This window comes from Oncorhynchus tshawytscha, unplaced genomic scaffold, assembly GCF_018296145.1.
Source record: "Oncorhynchus tshawytscha isolate Ot180627B unplaced genomic scaffold, Otsh_v2.0 Un_contig_6771_pilon_pilon, whole genome shotgun sequence".
NCBI lineage: Eukaryota > Metazoa > Chordata > Actinopteri > Salmoniformes > Salmonidae > Oncorhynchus > Oncorhynchus tshawytscha.
In genome coordinates this window covers 63,509-81,906 of record NW_024609413.1, presented here as the reverse complement: position 1 = coordinate 81,906, position 18,398 = coordinate 63,509, and the positions used below count along the sequence as shown (strand labels likewise).

Here is an 18,398-nt window from a genome sequence, read left to right as displayed (position 1 = left end):
ACCACCATAGTTCCGCCACTCTAATCCTCAAGACGGGGCCCCTCGGGTGTGTACTCAGTCCCCTCTACTCCCTGTTCACTCATGACTGCATGACCAGGCATGACTCCAACACGATTAACTTTGCTGATGACACAAGTGATAGGCCTGATCAACGATGAGACCACCTATTGGGAGGTGGTCAGAGACCTGGCCATAGTGCCAGGACAACCTCTCCCTCAATGTGATCAAGACAAAGGAGATTGGACTTCAGGAAATGCAGGACCGAGCACACCCCCATTCTCATTGACGGGGCTGTGCTGGAGCAGGTTTAGAGCTTCAAGCTCCTTGGTGTCCACATCACTAACAAACTAACATGGTCCAAGCACACCAAGACAGTTGTGAAGATGGCACAACAAAACATATTCCCCCTCAGGAGACTGAACATATTTGTCATGGGTCCTCAGATCCTCAAAAGGTTCTACAGCTATATCATTGAGAGCATCCTGACTGGTTGCATCACCGCCTGGTGCAGAGGGTAGTGCGTACGGCCCAGAACATCACTGGGGCCAAGTTTCCTGCCATCCAGGACCTATATACTAGGCACGGTCAGAGGAAGGCCCTAAAAATTGTCAGACTCCAGCCAGCCAAGTCATAGACTTCTCTGCTACCACATGGCAAGCAGTTCTTTTGCTTATAGCCCTATACAGCTCGATTGCAGTCTTAGTGCCAGCATCGGTTTGTGGTGGTAAGTAGACTGCGATGAAAAGTAGAATAAACTCTCTTGGTAAATAGTATGGTTTACAGTATGGTTTACAGCACGTGTCAAATTCATTCCATTGAGTTTTTGTGCCTTCCCTGTACTTGATTGATGCGTTAAGGTCACTAATTAGTAAGGAATACGCCTCACCTGGTTGCCTAGGTCTTATTTGAAAGGGGAAACACCAGCTGACGTAAGGCCCTCCATGGAAAGAGTTTGACACCTAGTCCACAGCTTGAGGTTTTAACCCCCCCGAGCTTATCCAATACAGTATAGAGTAATAGAGTATAAAACAGCTGGATGTATATTTTCAATGTTCTTGTTCAGCCACTAGTTGGAGAAAAATATTACATTGATAGTGTAGAGTGCAGCTCATCCAGTTTATTCTCCAGTGATTGAATGTTGTAACGGAGGTTCGAGGTGGTTTATCCACTCGCTGATGTAGTCTCGTCAGGTATCCTGCACACCGGCCCCCTAAATTTGCCTCTTCCTCCAAATGTCGGATTTGGGCCTGGTCCATTTCTAAATTGCACCTTGTGTATTCTACTATTCAAACTTTCAACATTAAGTTGAGACCCTGACTGAGTTTGATTATGCCTGGAGCCTGCCCTGGACACTAGATATGTAGAGTTGTGATGTGGTTCCCCCTCTGCTCTCAGGACAATATGGGGTTAGAAGTCTAGTCTGTGATTGGCTGACAGGCCAGCTGTACTGGACCAACCAAAAGACCGGGTCTATTCATGTTGGGGCAGCTGATGGGAGTGGATTTGCAACGGTCTTGGCCAAGAACATAGACCCGTTGGAGCTGGTCCTTCTTCCCATTGAAAGGTTGGATCATGTTAATATTTGTGGTACTTTTGATCTGTGGTTGGGGCATTTATTGCAACAATTTGTCATTTTCTCCTTTACTTTGCAGCTTGTTGTTTTGGATCAACAAAGGTCCAGGTGATAAAATTACTCTGGAGAGATCTGGGATGGATGGGTTAAAGCAGGAATCTCTGGTGGTCCTCACTGCACAGGCTCCACGGAGTCTGACCCTGGACGTTACAGCTCGGAGGCTGTACTGGATTAGTGATTTTAAAAAGGTTTATAATATAGTCCAGCTATAACCAATAGTACTGCTTGTCTGTCTGCAGCAATGAACATATTGCCAAGGTCGAACCAATTGTTTTTCTTTTTCAGTCCATAGAGACTGTGCGAGTGGATGGGAGTGGTCGCTACAGCTTTCTGGAGTTCTTTAAGAGGAGACCAGCTCAGAGCCTGGCAGTGTTTGACAGGTGGTTCTACTGGACAGATCAGAAGGGTCTGTGGCGCTCCCCTCAGGACCGACCTAATCAGAAGACCTTTATTCAGAGGACAACACTCCCTGTCCTAGAGGCATACCATGAACAACAGCAGCCAAAAGGTATGGGGTATATCATGCTAACTCTAAAGGCATGGGGCATATCAAATAACATGTTCCGGTGGCAGGTAGGCTAGTAACCGAAAGGTTGTTCGATCGAATCCCCGAGCTGACAAGGTAAAAATGTAATTCTGCCCCTGAACAAGGCAGTTAACCCACTGTTCCTAGGCCGTCATTGCAAATAAGAATTTGTTCGTAACTGACTTGCCTAGTTAAATAAAATGTAGAAACATTAAAAATTACAAGCCCGAAGTCCAGCCTCAGCCTATTGCGGACAGTCTGAGCACTGGAGGGATTAATTTGTCAAATATTTGTCAAATACACATGGTTAGCAGATGTTAATGCATGTGTAGCGAAATGCTTGTGCTTCAAGTTGTCACCATGCAGTAATATCTAACCTAACAATTTCACAACTACCTTAAAAACACAAGTGTAAAGGAATGAATAAGAATATTGTGCGTTCCTGGTAAAACTCGGGCAGTTGTTGTTGCCATCCTGTACCTGTCCCGTAGGTGTGATGTTCGGATGTACTGATCCTGTGCAGGTGTTGCACGTGGTCTGCCACTGTGAGGACGATCTGTCCATCCTGTCTCCCTGTAACGCTTTCTTAGGTATCTAACAGTAAAAACATGACAATGTATTGCCCTGGCCACATCTGCAGTCCTCATGCCTCCTTGCAGCATGCCTAAGGCACATTCACGCAGATGAGTAGGGACACTGTGCATCTTTCTTTTGGTGTTTTTCAGTCAGTAGAAAAGCCTCTTTAGTGTCCTAAGAACACAGGAGTGATCGTTGCGGATAATGGGCCTCTGTACGCCTATGTAGATAATCCATTAAAAATCAGCCTTTTCCAGCTGCAATAGTAATTTACAACATTAACAATGTCTACACTGTATTTCTGATCAATTTGATGTTTTAATTGACAGTGCTTTTCTATCAAACAAGGACATTTCGAAGTGACCCCAAACTTTTGGAAGGTATTGTATTTGGATGTGTAGTGTCAGTGCTTGTTGCTGGTATGTCATGCCCAAGTTTCCTAATCTTGCCAATGAAAAATCATTAAAGTACTTGGCAATATCAGTCGGTTTTGATGATTGAACTATCTGATTCAATGAATGATGGAGCAGAGTTTGCCTTTAATTTGTCACAATGCGCCAAATACAACAGACCTTACCGTGAAATGCTTACTTACAAGCCCTTAACCAACAATACAGTTAAAGAAATATAATTAAATATAAATAGTCCGGGTGGCCATTTGATTATTTCTTCAGTAGTCTTATGGCTTGGGGGTAGAAGCTGTTAAGGAGCCTTTTGGACCTAGACTTGGTGGCGGCGCTCCGGTACTGCTGTAGTAGAGAACAATCTATGACTTGGGTGACTGGAGGCATTGACACATTTTTTTTCCCTTCCTCCTACACAGGCTTGTATATAGGTCCTGGATGGCAGGAAGTTTGGCCCCAGTGATTTACTGGGCTTTAAGCACTACCCTCTGTAGCTCCTTATAGAGCAGTTGCCATACCAGGTGGTGATGCAACCGGTCAGGATGCTCTCGATGTTGCAGGTGGATCATTTTTTGAGGATCTGGGGATCCATTCCAAATCTTTTCAGTATCTTGGGGGGGGAAATGGCATTGTTGTGACCTCTTCAAGACTGATGGACACCAAGGAATTGGAACTCTCGACCCACTCCACGACAACCCTGTCGACGTGAAAGGGGTCATGTTCGGCCTTCCTTTCATTGTAGTCCACGATCCGCTCCTTTGTCTTGCTCACATTGAGGGAGAGGTTGTATTCCTGGCACCACACTGCACGGTCTGACAACCTCCCTATCAGCCTTCTCATTGGCGCTGATCAGGCCTACCACTTGTGAAATCGGCATATTTAATGCTGGTGTTGGAGTCGTGCGGTTGTGGTTGAACAGGGAGTACAGGAGGGGACTGAGCATGAACCCCTGAAGGGGCACCAGTGTTGAGGATCAGCATGGCAGATGTGGTGTTGCCTACGCTTACCACCTGGGGGAGGCCCGTCAGGAAGTCCAGGATCCAGTTGCAGGGGGAGGTGTTTACTACCAGGGTCCTTAGCTTAGTGATGAGTTTTGAGGGCACAAAGGTGAACGCTGAGCTGTCGTCAACGAATAACATTCTAACAGGTGCTCCTTTTGTCCAGTTGGCAAAGGGCAGTGTGGAGTGCGATTGATATTGCGCCATCTGTTGTGGTGGTTTGGAGTGGGTCTAAGGTTTCCGGGATAATCGTTGTGAGCCATGACCAGCCTTTCAAAGCACTTCATGGCTACCGATGTGAGTGCTATGGGTCGAAAGTCATTTAGGCAGGCTACCTTCACTTTCTTGGACACTGACTTGTGACTGACTTGTGGTCTGCATGAAACGTAAGTATTAGACTTGGTCAGGGAGTGGTTGTTACAGATAGTGTGATCACGCTCTCTGTAGCAGATGTGAGAGACCTTTAACTGCCTTGTTCAGTGGCAGAAAGACAGATTTTACCTTGTCAGCTCTGGGATTCGATCTGGCAACCGTTCGGTTACTGGCCCAATGCTCTAGCCACTAGGCTACCTACCGCCCCAATGGGGCATATCATGCTTACTCTGGAGGTTTGGGTCATATCATGCGAAGGCTAACATCTCCTTTGTTGTAGGACACCTCCATGTTTATTTTTTTATTATTTTTTCTAAGCTCCATCAGCCTGTGTAAAGTCTGGCTGCCAGCTCTGCATGCTGACTCTGGACCTGCCTGCTGGGTTCACCTGTACCTGTCCTGATGACAAACTGCTCATGGCAGATGGCTCATGTGAATGTATGATTACCATGTATTACAGAATTCAAACCCTGTTTCTTTCTCTGCTAGTTCTCACTTTAGAGCATTTGTTGAGCAATGTACTTGTTATTCTATCACACAGATCCCAAGTTTGCTTATGCAACATCCACAACACTGAACCTGTTTGAGTTGAAAGGGAATGAGCTGATCAAGACAAAACTGCTTACTACAGATGATGTCATGGAGTCTTTTGACATCGACTGGAGGGGGGACTGGGTCTACTGGGCGAACAGCACTGGTCATGTAATGCGCTGGAACCTCAATACCGGCCAAACAGAGACTGTCCCTACGCTGAGACCAGGTACATTTTTTTACTCTCCCAACCAGAAATCAGGTACACATAATGGAGCCAGATTGTGCAGGTTTAGTGTTTGTGTGCATATATGCATGTACACTGAACAAATATATAAACGCAACATGTAAAGTCTATGTCCTATGTGTCGTGGCTATGCCGGATTAAGTGATATGACATGCTATTCTATAAAATAATTTATCTGTAATTAATATTACGTGATTAAAGTAACAAAGGGAGAAGCTATCCTATCGTAAATACAGAAAATATCATAAATACATCTTATGCATTCTAAATAACCGCCCATTTGAAAAAGGAGACTGCAATAAATATTTACTCTGATCTGCGCTTCGGTAGATTGGTTGTCGATAGAAGGCCGTGGAAGGCCGGTTTTTCCTTTATCGATCTCTGGTCTTCTGAATGTCTAGTGGTGAACTGGAGCGTGGTAGAATGGATACTCTGTCTGTCCTCTCCTAGCCCACGTTTAGCGACTGCTTCAACTCAACGGCTAGGAGGTATCACTTCTGGAGTGAATAAGAGTTGAAAGTTCATACCAAGTTGCCCTACTTTTAATTAAGCTCATGCTATGTTCTGGCTAATAGTCGAATTTCATCCTTCCAGTGTGTAGGTCGTCACCTTCACATTGAAATTCGATGCTATATCCGTGAGGTTCTTGCTGAGGTTGGCTTAGTTCTGTAGGTGGTCTTTGTCCTTTCAACGTGGGGTTCTCAAGTCTACATGTCCTTGGAACAGCTTATTATCTGAGCCCTTTTAACGTGGGACGGTCGCCCTAACCTCGGAAGAGAAAGTTACATTTTCATCAAGGGCTTTATATAGGTGGGGAGAGAAGGGCGTGTTTCAGTTTATAACCAATGTTTGTTCACATGGGCAGGGCCACTGAGTTGCGCATAGTTCACTTATGAAAACCGAATTCTCTAATTTGGAAGCTAAAATTACATTTAATCTTTTCAGAAATAGTTTCATATTTAAATTGCACAAGTCCATGTGAATCTGATAACTAGGTGTTGACTTTCCAAGATACATTTTGTCGTCCTATCGTCAGTAATAATGTCTCAGACGCCAACCGAACTGACATATTCATTGAGTACCAACACATATTTTCAACTGGTTGGATTACAGAAATATGGTTCCATCTTTTGATGTTCCCAGACGCTCTGTTAACATCTTGATGCACCATCCCTTTAGCTGGATCATTTGTCAACATCCGCTGAATTGCAGAGCACCAAATTATTTTCTAAATTTCAAAAAATATTTAATTTCATGAAATCACAAGTGCAATATAGCAAAACACAGCTTAGCTTGTTAATCAACCTGGCGTGTCAGATTTCAAAGCCATCTCTCTCAGCAGACAAAACATTACCTTCCGATCTTACCTAGAGTCAAGAGAGATGAAAGGTATTTATGGGGTGGTCATAAACCTCACCCACATGCCAACGTCATGACAAATGTTTCATGAGCTGAAGAAAAAAAATCTAAGACAGTTTCCAAATGCACAAAAAGCTTATTTCCCTCAAAAGTGTACAATTGTTTATCCCTGGTAGTGAGCATTTCGCCTTTGCCAAGCTAATGATTAACCAGCATGATCATTACACAGGTGCACCTTGTGCTGGGGGCAGTAAATCCACTATAGTGTAGTATTGTCAATACAATGACAGATGTCTCAAATTTTGAAGGAGCATGCAGTTGGCATGCTGAAAGCAGCAATGTCCACGAGTTGTTGCCAGATAATTGAATGTTAATTTCTCTAACATAAGCCGCTTCATGTTTTAGAATTTGGCAGTACGCCCAACCGCAGGCAACATGTAACCATGAAGTCCCAGGACCTTCACTGCCGGATATTCTGACTTGTAGTGTGTGTGTGTGGGGGGGGTACTGAGTGAGGAGCTGAGAATGTATTTTGGGATAAACTCATTGATTGGCTGGGCCTGGCTCCCCAGTGGGTGGACCTATGCCCGCCCAGGCCCACCAATGGCTGCATCCCTGCACAGCCATATGAAATCCATAGATTAGGGAATAATACATTTTTCAATTGACTGATTTCCTTTATGAACTGTAACACGGTAAAATCTTAAGTTGTATTTTTTGGTTTCTCTGCCAAGCATATATCTATATTAAACATTAGGAACGCCTTCTGAATATAGAGTTATGTTGGTCCATTCCCTCTCCTAGCCTGTTCTGGTCCAGTATATTCATGTTGTGCTGTCCTTGCCTCCTAGCCTGCGTGGTGGCAGTAGACCAGAAGATGAGAAATCTGTACTGGCTGTCATGTGATGAAGTCTGTGTTGGCGTCACTAACATGGATCAGGGTTACCCACGGAGACTGTACCAGTCAGGCAGTGAGGTAAGAGATGTTTATCTGGACTGGCAGCGGGGGAGGCTGTACTTGCTGGAGGCTGGCTGGATCCTATCCATGAGACTGCCAGGAGGAAACCCTAGGAAAGTCCTGAGAGTGGAGGAACACATCGCTGGGCGCATTGTTTTGGACCTACAATCTAACACACTGCTCTGGAACACAGAGGGGGACGGTCAGTATCACTTACTGCAATATTATCTTTAACAGTGATTCTGTCTCCTATAATGCTTTTTCTTGTGCTCCTCGGTGTTGAGCTGGTCATCTGGTTAGGAATGATCATGTCGTGTGGGGATGGCGGGCTGGTGCAAACGCAACCAAAGAAGCAACCATGTACAAATTAATTTAACATTTGAGCATCTCACCAATTTATTTTACACCTATGTATTTTCAGTTTGTGTGATATGGGTGTTGAAGTGTTTATTTTGACAAATAAACTTTTCTTAACATTAAGAACCAGGTTGATCTGAACTTTGCTGTTGGAAGGCTACATCTGTGTTCGGCTGTTGCCACTGACTTTGCACATGGACTTTCATTAACAGTCGGTTGCTTTCGCCTTACCACTCAAACAAGCTCTTTGTGCTCCTTGACCCTGTGTAGATCTGAAGATCATGAGTCTGTTGAAGTCCCAGACTCACCTGGCAGGCAGAGAGTGGAATGTCCCTGGTTCCATCATGGCCGCTCACTCTCCGCTCCTGGTGTCGCTGTTTAATGATGTCATCACTGTGTGGGACCGGCGGGACAGGATGCGTGTCCACGATGTCCCTGTCGGACCAGGCGTTGTCAGGGTGATCGTGGCTCTGGATGTAAAGGACGGTTGGTACAATAGCGTTAATGTATAGTGAACAAAAATATAAATGCAACATTGAACAATTTCAAAGATTTTCCTGAGTTGGTTCATTGAAGGAAATCAATCAATTGAAAAATTAATTAGGCGCTAATCTTCAGATTTAACATGACTGGGTGAGGGCACAGGCCCACCCACTTGTCAGCCAGGCCCACACACTGGGGAGGGCATAGGCCCAGCCAATCAATAAGTTTTTCCCCAGCAGGGTTTTATTAGACTGAAATAAAAGCATTTCATCCTTACTTTGATGGGAACTAAAGGACTTCCCACTTTTAGTCCTAATTTCACATTTCCTTGTAAAAGATGAATGTGAACATCATCCAAGCATCACATGGAACACAGCCAAACTCATTCAATAAACCAGTCACATGTTGCGCTGACTAAAAACTAATAAATTGCCCACCTAACAGCTAGACTTGTTTCTAATGCATCACATATCTGGTGAGCATGAGACTAATGTAATGTTAATAAAAAATGCCTTTCACCTAAATTATTTGGCAGCCATGTTTGTATTTGAGAAGCAAACTCCCTAATGCCATTCACTATAAGACTAAAATAAACCAAGTAAAAGATGGATTTACATTTGTTTTACTTAACGAGGCAAGTCAGTTAAGAACAAAATCTTATTTACAATGACGACCTACCGGGGAACAGTGGGTTAACTTCCTTGTTCAGAATGACAGATTTTTACTTTGTCAGCTCAGGGATTTGGTCCAGCAACCTTTTGGTTACTGGCCCGACGCTCGAACCACTAGGCTACCTGCCGCCCGTGCACCCATTGCCTGAAATATCAACTTAGTTTGGCCACTTTTCAGCATTTTACAAATCTTCAATGTAGTTAGTGTATGTAGGATAAAATTAATTTAGTATGACAAATCACAAAGCAAATCACCTCGCATTTCACCCTAAATACAAACCTAACTGGAGCGTGAAAGCTAAACAGGGTTGCCAGATATTGGGAAACAATTATTTGTTGTTTTTGTAGCGGGGATCATTTCATTTGGAGGGGGAGTAGTTTCAAGGTCATCGTGGGTTAAAATGGGGTAAAGTATCATGGGGGGTGGGGTGTGATGCAGGAAATATTATGAGGGGAATTTATCAATTAAACAAGTTTACAAGCTAAATAAAACACCTGGAAAAGGGGATCTGAGCTGGGAATTAAAAATTAGCCCCTGACTGGGGAATTGTGTTTTGAACTGTCATCCAACTCGGGAACATGGGCTTCTTTCTAGAGCGCTGACCTGAATATCACGGACGTCACGATTTGACTTTGTATGTTTCCGAAGTTCCCAGTTGTCATGAGAGCACCATAAGTCAGTGGCGTGAACCATCCCTAAACTTTGTTTGCCAATGAACAGCCAATGAAATTGGAGGGTGCCAAATACAAATCCAACAAATCTCATAAATCAAAATTCTCAAACATACAAGTATTAGGCACCATTTTAAAGATAAAATTCTCATTAATCCAGCCACAGTGTGATTGCAAAAATGCTTTACAGTGAACGCTCCACAGTGAACGCTCTACAAACGATTGTCACAAAAAGCACAAATGGAGAGAAAATGAATCCCTAACCTTTGATCTTCATCAGATGACACTCATAGGACTTAATGTTACACAATACATGTGTGTTTTGTTCGATAAAGTGCATATTTATATCCAAAAATGTAATTTTACATTGGCGTGAAATATGCAGTGATTTTGCAGAGCCAAATCAATTTACAGAAATACTCATTATAATTGTTGATGAAAATACAAGTGTTATGCATGGGACTTTAGATGCACTTCTCCGTAATGCAACCGCTGTGTCAGATTTTTTTTAAACGTTACGGAAAAAGCATACCATGCAATAATCTGAGTACAGAGTTTTAGAGCCTAAACCAGCCAAAAGAAATACCCGCCATGTTGCACAGTCAACATTAGTCAGAAATAGCGTTATACATATTTACTTACCTTTGATCCTCATCAGAATGCACTCAAGAATCCCAGTTCCACAAATGTTGGATTTGTTTGATAAAGGTAATGTATGTCTATATACCTCCTTTTGTTAGGGTGTTTGGAAAACAAATCGAAACGCGAGTGCAACTTCCAGTGGAAAGGTCAGACAAATTCCAAAAAGTTAATTAATGGTTGTAGAAACATATCAAATGTTGTATAGAATCAATCTTTAGGATGTTTTTAACAATGTTCAATAATGTTCAAACTGTAGAATTCCATTGTCTGTAGAAAAGCCATGGAACGAGAGCTAACTCTCTCGTGACCGTGCTTCACAAGCCAGACCACTGACTCAAAGAGCCCTCATTCCCTCCTCCTTTATAGTAGAAGCCTCAAACAAGTTTCTAAAGACAGACTAAGACAAGACTAAAATCTACTGGAAGCCGTAGGAAGTGTAATTCGACCCCATAGACACTGTATTCGGTAGGCCACGCTTTGGAAAAACTACAAACCTCAGATTTCCCACTTCCTGGTTGGATTTCAGGTTTTTGCCTGCCATATGATTTCTTATACTCACAGACATCATTCAAAATGTTTGAGAAACTTTAGTGTTTTCTATCCAAATCTACTAATATGCATATATTAGCATCTGGGACTGAGTAGGAGGCAGTTTACTCTGGGCACGCTTTTCATCAAAAAGTGAAAATGCTGCCCCCTATCCTATCTTCTTTGGTCCGACAGATGCTTATGTGACAACCAGGATATGGTATGTCAACAAACATGCTGCCACTCATAGCTGGTGAATAGCTTAGTATTAGCTCATCATAATATAATAACAATCAGAACTTTAAAAAGTTTTTTTAAACACATTATTACAATATGCAAGAATTGGAGTGCATGATTTGTCACCAGCTCATGAAAATATGTGAATAAAACAGTGAATAGTGTTCTGACCAGATATGAGCAACTGTCTGATCTGTGGAAACACTGAAGAAGTGCTTGGGCTCTTGTCAAAGAAAGAAGTTGGACTGGCTCAGTGGAGCCTCAAACATACATTCCGCAACAGTGAAATGGGCTACTTTCTACATGTAATAATTCAAACTGTTAGAAAATAATTAGCCTATAGTTAATTAACAGGCAACGTGCCTTGGTTTGAGGGCAGCGCAGATTAACACTCCTGTTCCGCAAAAATCAGTGAGTGTATTTTAACATCCCACATATAGAAAAACTCATGCTGGGGGAACCATTAGATATATGGAACTCAAACGTGAAAGGTTAGATGCCTTATATTGTCCCCAATGATCACGTTGTTTAATCAGTTTCTTGATATGCCGCACCTGTCAGGTGGCTGGATTATCTTGGCAAAGGAGAAATGCTCACCAACAGATGGAAAAACATTTGTGGACAGAATTTTAAAAGTTTGCAACATCGCTGGGATCATAACTAGGGACCAACACTTTACATGTATTTATATTTTTGCATTTAAGGTTGTATTTAAAGTCTCAGGGGGCTTATGTTGTGTAAAGGAAGGTTAGTGGGATCATTAATGTCTTTAATTCCGAATGAAAAAGCAATTCATCTGAAAATGAATTTAAATGGATGCACATGTTTCCAACTCAGTGCCTCCTGCTCAGCCAGTCTGCACCAGTCCATCAGTGATGTGTCGGGGCTCAACTTTGTGCATCTCCCAAACTCAGCTTTGTGACACATTGAAAGACTGCCCTGATGGTTTTGATGAGGAGTCCTGCATTACTAAATGTCCAAACCGAGGTAGATATATTAACGCTTTCTGATATTTGATACTGCTTTACCACCCAGAAAACCCCTTAAACCCTCTTAACCTTCATGGTCCCTCTTATGTGTGACTCCCAGGTGAGTTCCGGTGTAAGGATAGGAGGAAATGTATTGAGAGGAGTCTGGTTTGTGATGGACGCGCTCATTGCCATGATGGCTCAGATGAGATTGGCTGTCCAACGATAGCTGCTCCAACATCCCAAACTGCACCCCTGAAGTGCCGTATGGGTTCTAGACTGTGCAAGGATGGGAGAGAGTGTGTCCTGCATAGCCATGTTTGTGATGGAGAGGTGGACTGTAAGGATGGATCAGATGAACAGGACTGTGAGCTCCTCTGCAAAGCAGGTCAGAAGCTCACCTCTTGATCTGGTGTAATGTGTTTAATCACAAGTGGACAGTTTCAGCAAAAATCCATCCATTCATATCAATGTCCTTAGCCCAGTTCCAGTGTACTCATTGGTTCCTACCTCAGGTCAGTTCCAGTGTGCTCATTGGTTGTTAGCTCAGCTCAGTTCCAGTATGCTCATTGGTTCCTACATCAGGTCAGTTCCAGTGTGCTCATGGCAAGAAGTGTATCGACCAGCAGCAGGTGTGTGATGGGAAGGCACAGTGCCAGGACCGTTCTGATGAAATGGACTGCTTCAAGCCCACCAAGAGCTGCAGGCATCGCTGTGACAATGGCCACTGTATCCCAGAAACCTTCCTCTGTGATGGAGAGAGAGACTGTTCGGACGGCTCTGATGAGGAAGGCTGTGGTGAGACACTGCTGACTCACTTGGACGGTTGGTACAGAAGGATGAGGAGAGTCTCTTTAAATGAATCTAATGTAACCTCTCTCCCTAGATTCTAACAAGGCCATTCCTCCTATCCTGCCAACAACTCTGGCTCAGACCTGTACTAGTCCATCAGTGATGTGTCGGGGCTCAACTTTGTGCATCTCCCAAACTCAGCTGTGTGACACATTGAGAGACTGCCCTGATGGTTTTGATGAGGAGTCCTGCATTACTAAATGTCCAAACCGAGGTAGATATATTAATGCGTTCTGATATTTGATACTGCTTTGCCACCCAGAAAACCCCTTAAACCCTCTTAACCTTTCTTCATGGTCCCTCTTATGTGTGTCTCCCAGGTGAGTTCCGGTGTAAGGACAGGAGGAAATGTATTGAGAGGAGTCTGGTTTGTGATGGACGCGCTCATTGCCATGATGGCTCAGATGAGATTGGCTGTCCAACGATAGCTGCTCCAACATCCCAAACTGCGCCCCTGAAGTGCCGTATGGGTTCCAGACTGTGCAAGGATGGGAGAGAGTGTGTCCTGCATAGCCATGTTTGTGATGGAGAGGTGGACTGTAAGGATGGATCAGATGAACAGGACTGTGGTGGTGAGTTTGATTTCTGACTGTGGTTCCACTTTGGTCAGTCGGGACGTTTTCTAAATCGACTAAGTGTCTGACGGTGTTTATAAAATGGCATGACGTCCCAAAAATGGGGAGCCGGACAGAACTGCCACTTGCAGTACACGGTCAACAATGTGACAAAGGTTATACAATGTTTTTGTAGGGCTGTCAGAGTTAATTAGTTAACGTAAGTTAATCTTTTTGAAATTTTAGTGCGCATTTTTTTAATTGTGAATAAGTGCATTGTCTGAAAGCGTTGAACATTAGGTCAAAAGACATCCCAAATCTACAATGCCATGTAATGCATATTAACATTGCAGATAATTAAAGAAAGTGTGCGTTGTCAATTTACCTAATTTTGCTAACGGTTACCTTGGACAAAATCAAGACATCAATATTCTTGTAATGTTTTTTGTATGAATCTTAAATGATGGCTCACTGAATAGGCAGGGGGGTATATCAAAATAATTAAGACTCAGCATGCTTTGGGACTCATTCAGCAGTGTTTACTGATTAAGTACAATACCATTCGAAATGAATGTTGAAAGTTTAAATTTATATTCCTAAAACGTAAGTAAAAAATGATGCCGTCGCTGCCTCCTGTTGACTACACATATAGATCAAATCAAATCAAATCAAATTTATTTATATAGCCCTTCGTACATCAGCTGATATCTCAAAGTGCTGTACCCAGCCTAAAACCCCAAACAGCAAGCAATGCAGGTGTAGAAGCACGGTGGCTAGGAAAAACTCCCTAGAAAGGCCAAAACCTAGGAAGAAACCTAGAGAGGAACCAGGCTATGTTGGGTGGCCAGTCCTCTTCTGGCTGTGCCGGGTGGAGATTATAACAGAACATGGCCAAGATGTTCAAATGTTCATAAATGACCAGCATGGTCGAATAATAATAAGGCAGAACAGTTGAAACTGGAGCAGCAGCACAGTCAGGTGGAAGTTGAAACTGGAGCAGCAGCATGGCCAGGTGGACTGGGGACAGCAAGGAGTCATGTCAGGTAGTCCTGGGGGATGGTCCTAGGGCTCAGGTCCTCCGAGAGAGAGAAAGAAAGAGAAGGAGAGAATTAGAGAACACACACTTAGATTCACACAGGACACCGAATAGGACAGGAGAAGTACTCCAGATATAACAAACTGATCCCAGCCCCCCGACACAAACTACTGCAGCATAAATACTGGAAGCTGAGACAGGAGGGGTCAGGAGACACTGTGGCCCCATCCGAGGACACCCCCGGACAGGGCCAAACAGGAAGGATATAACCCCACCCACTTTGCCAAAGCACAGCCCCCACACCACTAGAGGGATATCTTCAACCACCAACTTACCATCCTGAGACAAGGCTGAGTATAGCCCACAAAGATCTCCGCCACGGCACAAGCCAAGGGGGGCGCCAACCCAGACAGGATGACCACAACAGTGAATCAACCCACTCAGGTGACGCACCCCCTCCAGGGACGGCACGAGAGAGCCCCAGCAAGCCAGTGACTCAGCCCCTGTAATAGGGTTAGAGGCAGAGAATCCCAGTGGAAAGAGGGGAACCGGCCAGGCAGAGACAGCAAGGGCGGTTCGTTGCTCCAGAGCCTTTCCGTTCACCTTCCCACTCCTGGGCCAGACTACACTCAATCATATGACCCACTGAAGAGATGAGTCTTCAGTAAAGACTTAAAGGTTGAGACCGAGTTTGCGTCTCTGACATGGGTAGGCAGACCGTTCCATAAAAATGGAGCTCTATAGGAGAAAGCCCTGCCTCCAGCTGTTTGCTTAGAAATTCTAGGGACAATTAGGAGGCCTGCGTCTTGTGACCGTAGCGTACGTGTAGGTATGTACGGCAGGACCAAATCAGAGAGATAGGTAGGAGCAAGCCCATGTAATGCTTTGTAGGTTAGCAGTAAAACCTTAATCAGCCCTTGATTGGACAGGAAGCCAGTGTAGAGAGGCTAGCACTGGAGTAATATGATCAAATTTTTTGGTTCTAGTCAGGATTCTAGCAGCCGTATTTAGTACTAACTGAAGTTTATTTAGTGCTTTATCCGGGTAGCTGGAAAATAGAGCATTGCAGTAGTCTAACCTAGAAGTGACAAAAGCATGGATTAATTTTTCTGCATCATTTTTGGACAAAGTTTCTGATTTTTGCAATGTTACGTAGATGGAAAAAAGCTGTCCTCGAAATGGTCTTGATATGTTCTTCAAAAGAGAGATCAGGGTCCAGAGTAACGCCAAGGTCCTTCACAGTTTTATTTGAGACGACTGTACAGCCATTAAGATTAATTGTCAGATTCAACAGAAGATCTCTTTGTTTCTTGGGACCTAGAACAAGCATCTCTGTTTTGTCCGAGTTTAATAGTAGAAAGTTTGCAGCCATCCACTTCCTTATGTCTGAAACACATGCTTTTAGCAAGGGCAATTTTGGGGCTTCACCATGTTTCATTGAAATGTACAGCTGTGTGTCATCCGCATAGCAGTGAAAGTTTACATTATGTTTTCGAATAACATCCCCAAGAGGTAAAATATATAGTGAAAACAATAGTGGTCCTAAAACGGAACCTTGAGGAACACCGAAATTTACAGTTGATTTGTCAGAGGACAAACCATTCACAGAGACAAACTGATATCTTTCCGACAGATAAGATCTAAACCAGGCCAGAACATGTCCGTGTAGACCAATTTGGGTTTCCAATCTCTCCAAAAGAATGTGGTGATCGATGGTATCAAAAGCAGCACTAAGGTCTAGGAGCACGAGGACAGATGCAGAGCCTCGGTCCGATGCCATTAAAATGTCATTTACCACCTTCACAAGTGCCGTCTCAGTGCTATGATGGGGTCTAAAACCAGACTGAAGCATTTCGTATACATTGTTTGTCTTCAGGAAGGCAGTGAGTTGCTGAGCAACAGCCTTCTCTAAAATTTTGAGAGGAATGGAAGATTCGATATAGGCCGATAGTTTTTATATTTTCTGGGTCAAGGTTTGGCTTTTTCAAGAGGCTTTATTACTGCCACTTTTAGTGAGTTTGGGACACATCCAGTGGATAGAGAGCCGTTTATTATGTTCAACATAGGAGGGCCAAGCACAGGAAGCAGCTCTTTCAGTAGTTTAGTTGGAATAGGGTCCAGTATGCAGCTTGAAGGTTTAGAGGCCATGATTATTTTCATCATTGTGTCAAGAGATATAGTACTAAAACACTTGAGCGTCTCTCTTGATCCTAGGTCCTGGCAGAGTTGTGCAGACTCAGGACAACTGAGGTTTGGAGGAATACGCAGGTTTAAAGAGGAGTCCGTAATTTGCTTTCTTTAATAATCATAATCTTTTCCTCAAAGAAGTTCATGAATTTATCACTGCTAAAGTGAAAGTCATCCTCTCTTGGGGAATGCTGCTTTTTAGTTAGCTTTGCGACAGTATCAAAAAGGAATTTCGGATTGTTCTTATTTTCCTCAATTAAGTTAGAAAAATAGGATGATCGAGCAGCAGTAAGGGCTCTTCGGTACTGCACGGTACCGTCCTTCCAAGCTAGTCGGAAGACTTCCAGTTTGGTGTGGCGCCATTTCCGTTCCAATTTTCTGGAAGCTTGCTTCAGAGCTCGGGTATTTTCTGTGTACCGGGGAGCTAGTTTCTTATGAGATTTTTTTTTTGTTTTTAGGGGTGCAACTGCATCTAGGGTATTGCGCAAGGTTAAATTGAGATCCTCCGTTAGGTGGTTAACTGATTTTTGTCCTCTGGCGTCCTTGGGTAGGCAGAGGGAGTCTGGAAGGGCATCAAGGAATCTTTGTGTTGTCTGTGAATTTATAGCACGACTTTTGATGTTCCTTGGTTGGGGTCTGAGCAGATTATTTGTTGCAATTGCAAATGTAATAAAATGGTGGTCCGATAGTCCAGGATTATGAGGAAAAACATTAAGATCCACCACATTTATTCCATGGGACAAAACTAGGTCCAGCGTATGACTGTGACAGTGAGTGGGTCCAGAGACATGTTGGACAAAACCCACTGAGTCGATGATGGCTCCGAAAGCCTTTTGGAGTGGGTCTGTGGACTTTTCCATGTGAATATTAAAGTCACCAAAGATTAGAATATTATCTGCTATGACTACAAGGTCCGATAGGAATTCAGGGAACTCAGTGAGAAACGCTGTATATGGCCCAGGAGGCCTGTAAACAGTAGCTATAAAAAGTGATTGAGTAGGCTGCATAGATTTCATGACTAGAAGCTCAAAAGACGAAAACGTCATTTTTTTTTTTTTTTTTTGTAAATTGAAATTTGCTATCGTAAATGTTAGCAACCCCTCCGCCTTTGCGGGATGCACGGGGGATATGGTCACTAGTGTAGCCAGGAGGTGAGGCCTCATTTAAAACAGTAAATTCATCAGGCTTAAGCCATGTTTCAGTCAGGCCAATCACATCAAGATTATGATTAGTTCATTGACTATAATTGCCTTTGAAGTAAGGGATCTAACATTAAGTAGCCCTATTTTGAGATGTGAGGTATCATGATCTCTTTCAGTAATGACAGGAATGGAGGTGGTCTTTATCCTAGTGAGATTGCTAAGGCGAACACCGCCATGTTTAGTTTATTAGATAAATATATATTAGATATTAGATAAATATAAATATCCTGTCAGATAAATATCCTATTAGATAAATAGGTAAATATCCTATTATATATCCTATATCCTAATAGGTAAATATCCTATGTCAGGTAAATATCCTATTAGATAAATATCCTGTCAAAATCGACAACTAATGTGCAGAAAAGGTTATTTATAGGACATGTTACAATCTACACAAACTGT

At 43.2% G+C, this 18,398-nt stretch overlaps 1 protein-coding gene across 2 annotated transcripts in view; it reads left to right on the top strand.

The window, feature by feature from the left end:
• Positions 1–18,398, top strand: part of LOC112240156 (low-density lipoprotein receptor-related protein 2-like) — an 88,090-nt gene that overhangs the window by 10,393 nt on the left and 59,299 nt on the right. For both annotated transcript variants that reach the window (XM_042315200.1, XM_042315199.1), the window contains exons 8-19: positions 1,396–1,564; positions 1,653–1,821; positions 1,919–2,141; positions 4,828–4,947; positions 5,051–5,269; positions 7,498–7,806; positions 8,232–8,447; positions 12,032–12,181; positions 12,284–12,550; positions 12,748–12,960; positions 13,049–13,228; positions 13,335–13,586. In XM_042315200.1, coding sequence (XP_042171134.1) covers positions 1,396–1,564; positions 1,653–1,821; positions 1,919–2,141; positions 4,828–4,947; positions 5,051–5,269; positions 7,498–7,806; positions 8,232–8,447; positions 12,032–12,181; positions 12,284–12,550; positions 12,748–12,960; positions 13,049–13,228; positions 13,335–13,586 — 2,487 coding nt within the window. The remainder of the gene's footprint in view (positions 1–1,395; positions 1,565–1,652; positions 1,822–1,918; positions 2,142–4,827; positions 4,948–5,050; positions 5,270–7,497; positions 7,807–8,231; positions 8,448–12,031; positions 12,182–12,283; positions 12,551–12,747; positions 12,961–13,048; positions 13,229–13,334; positions 13,587–18,398) is intronic.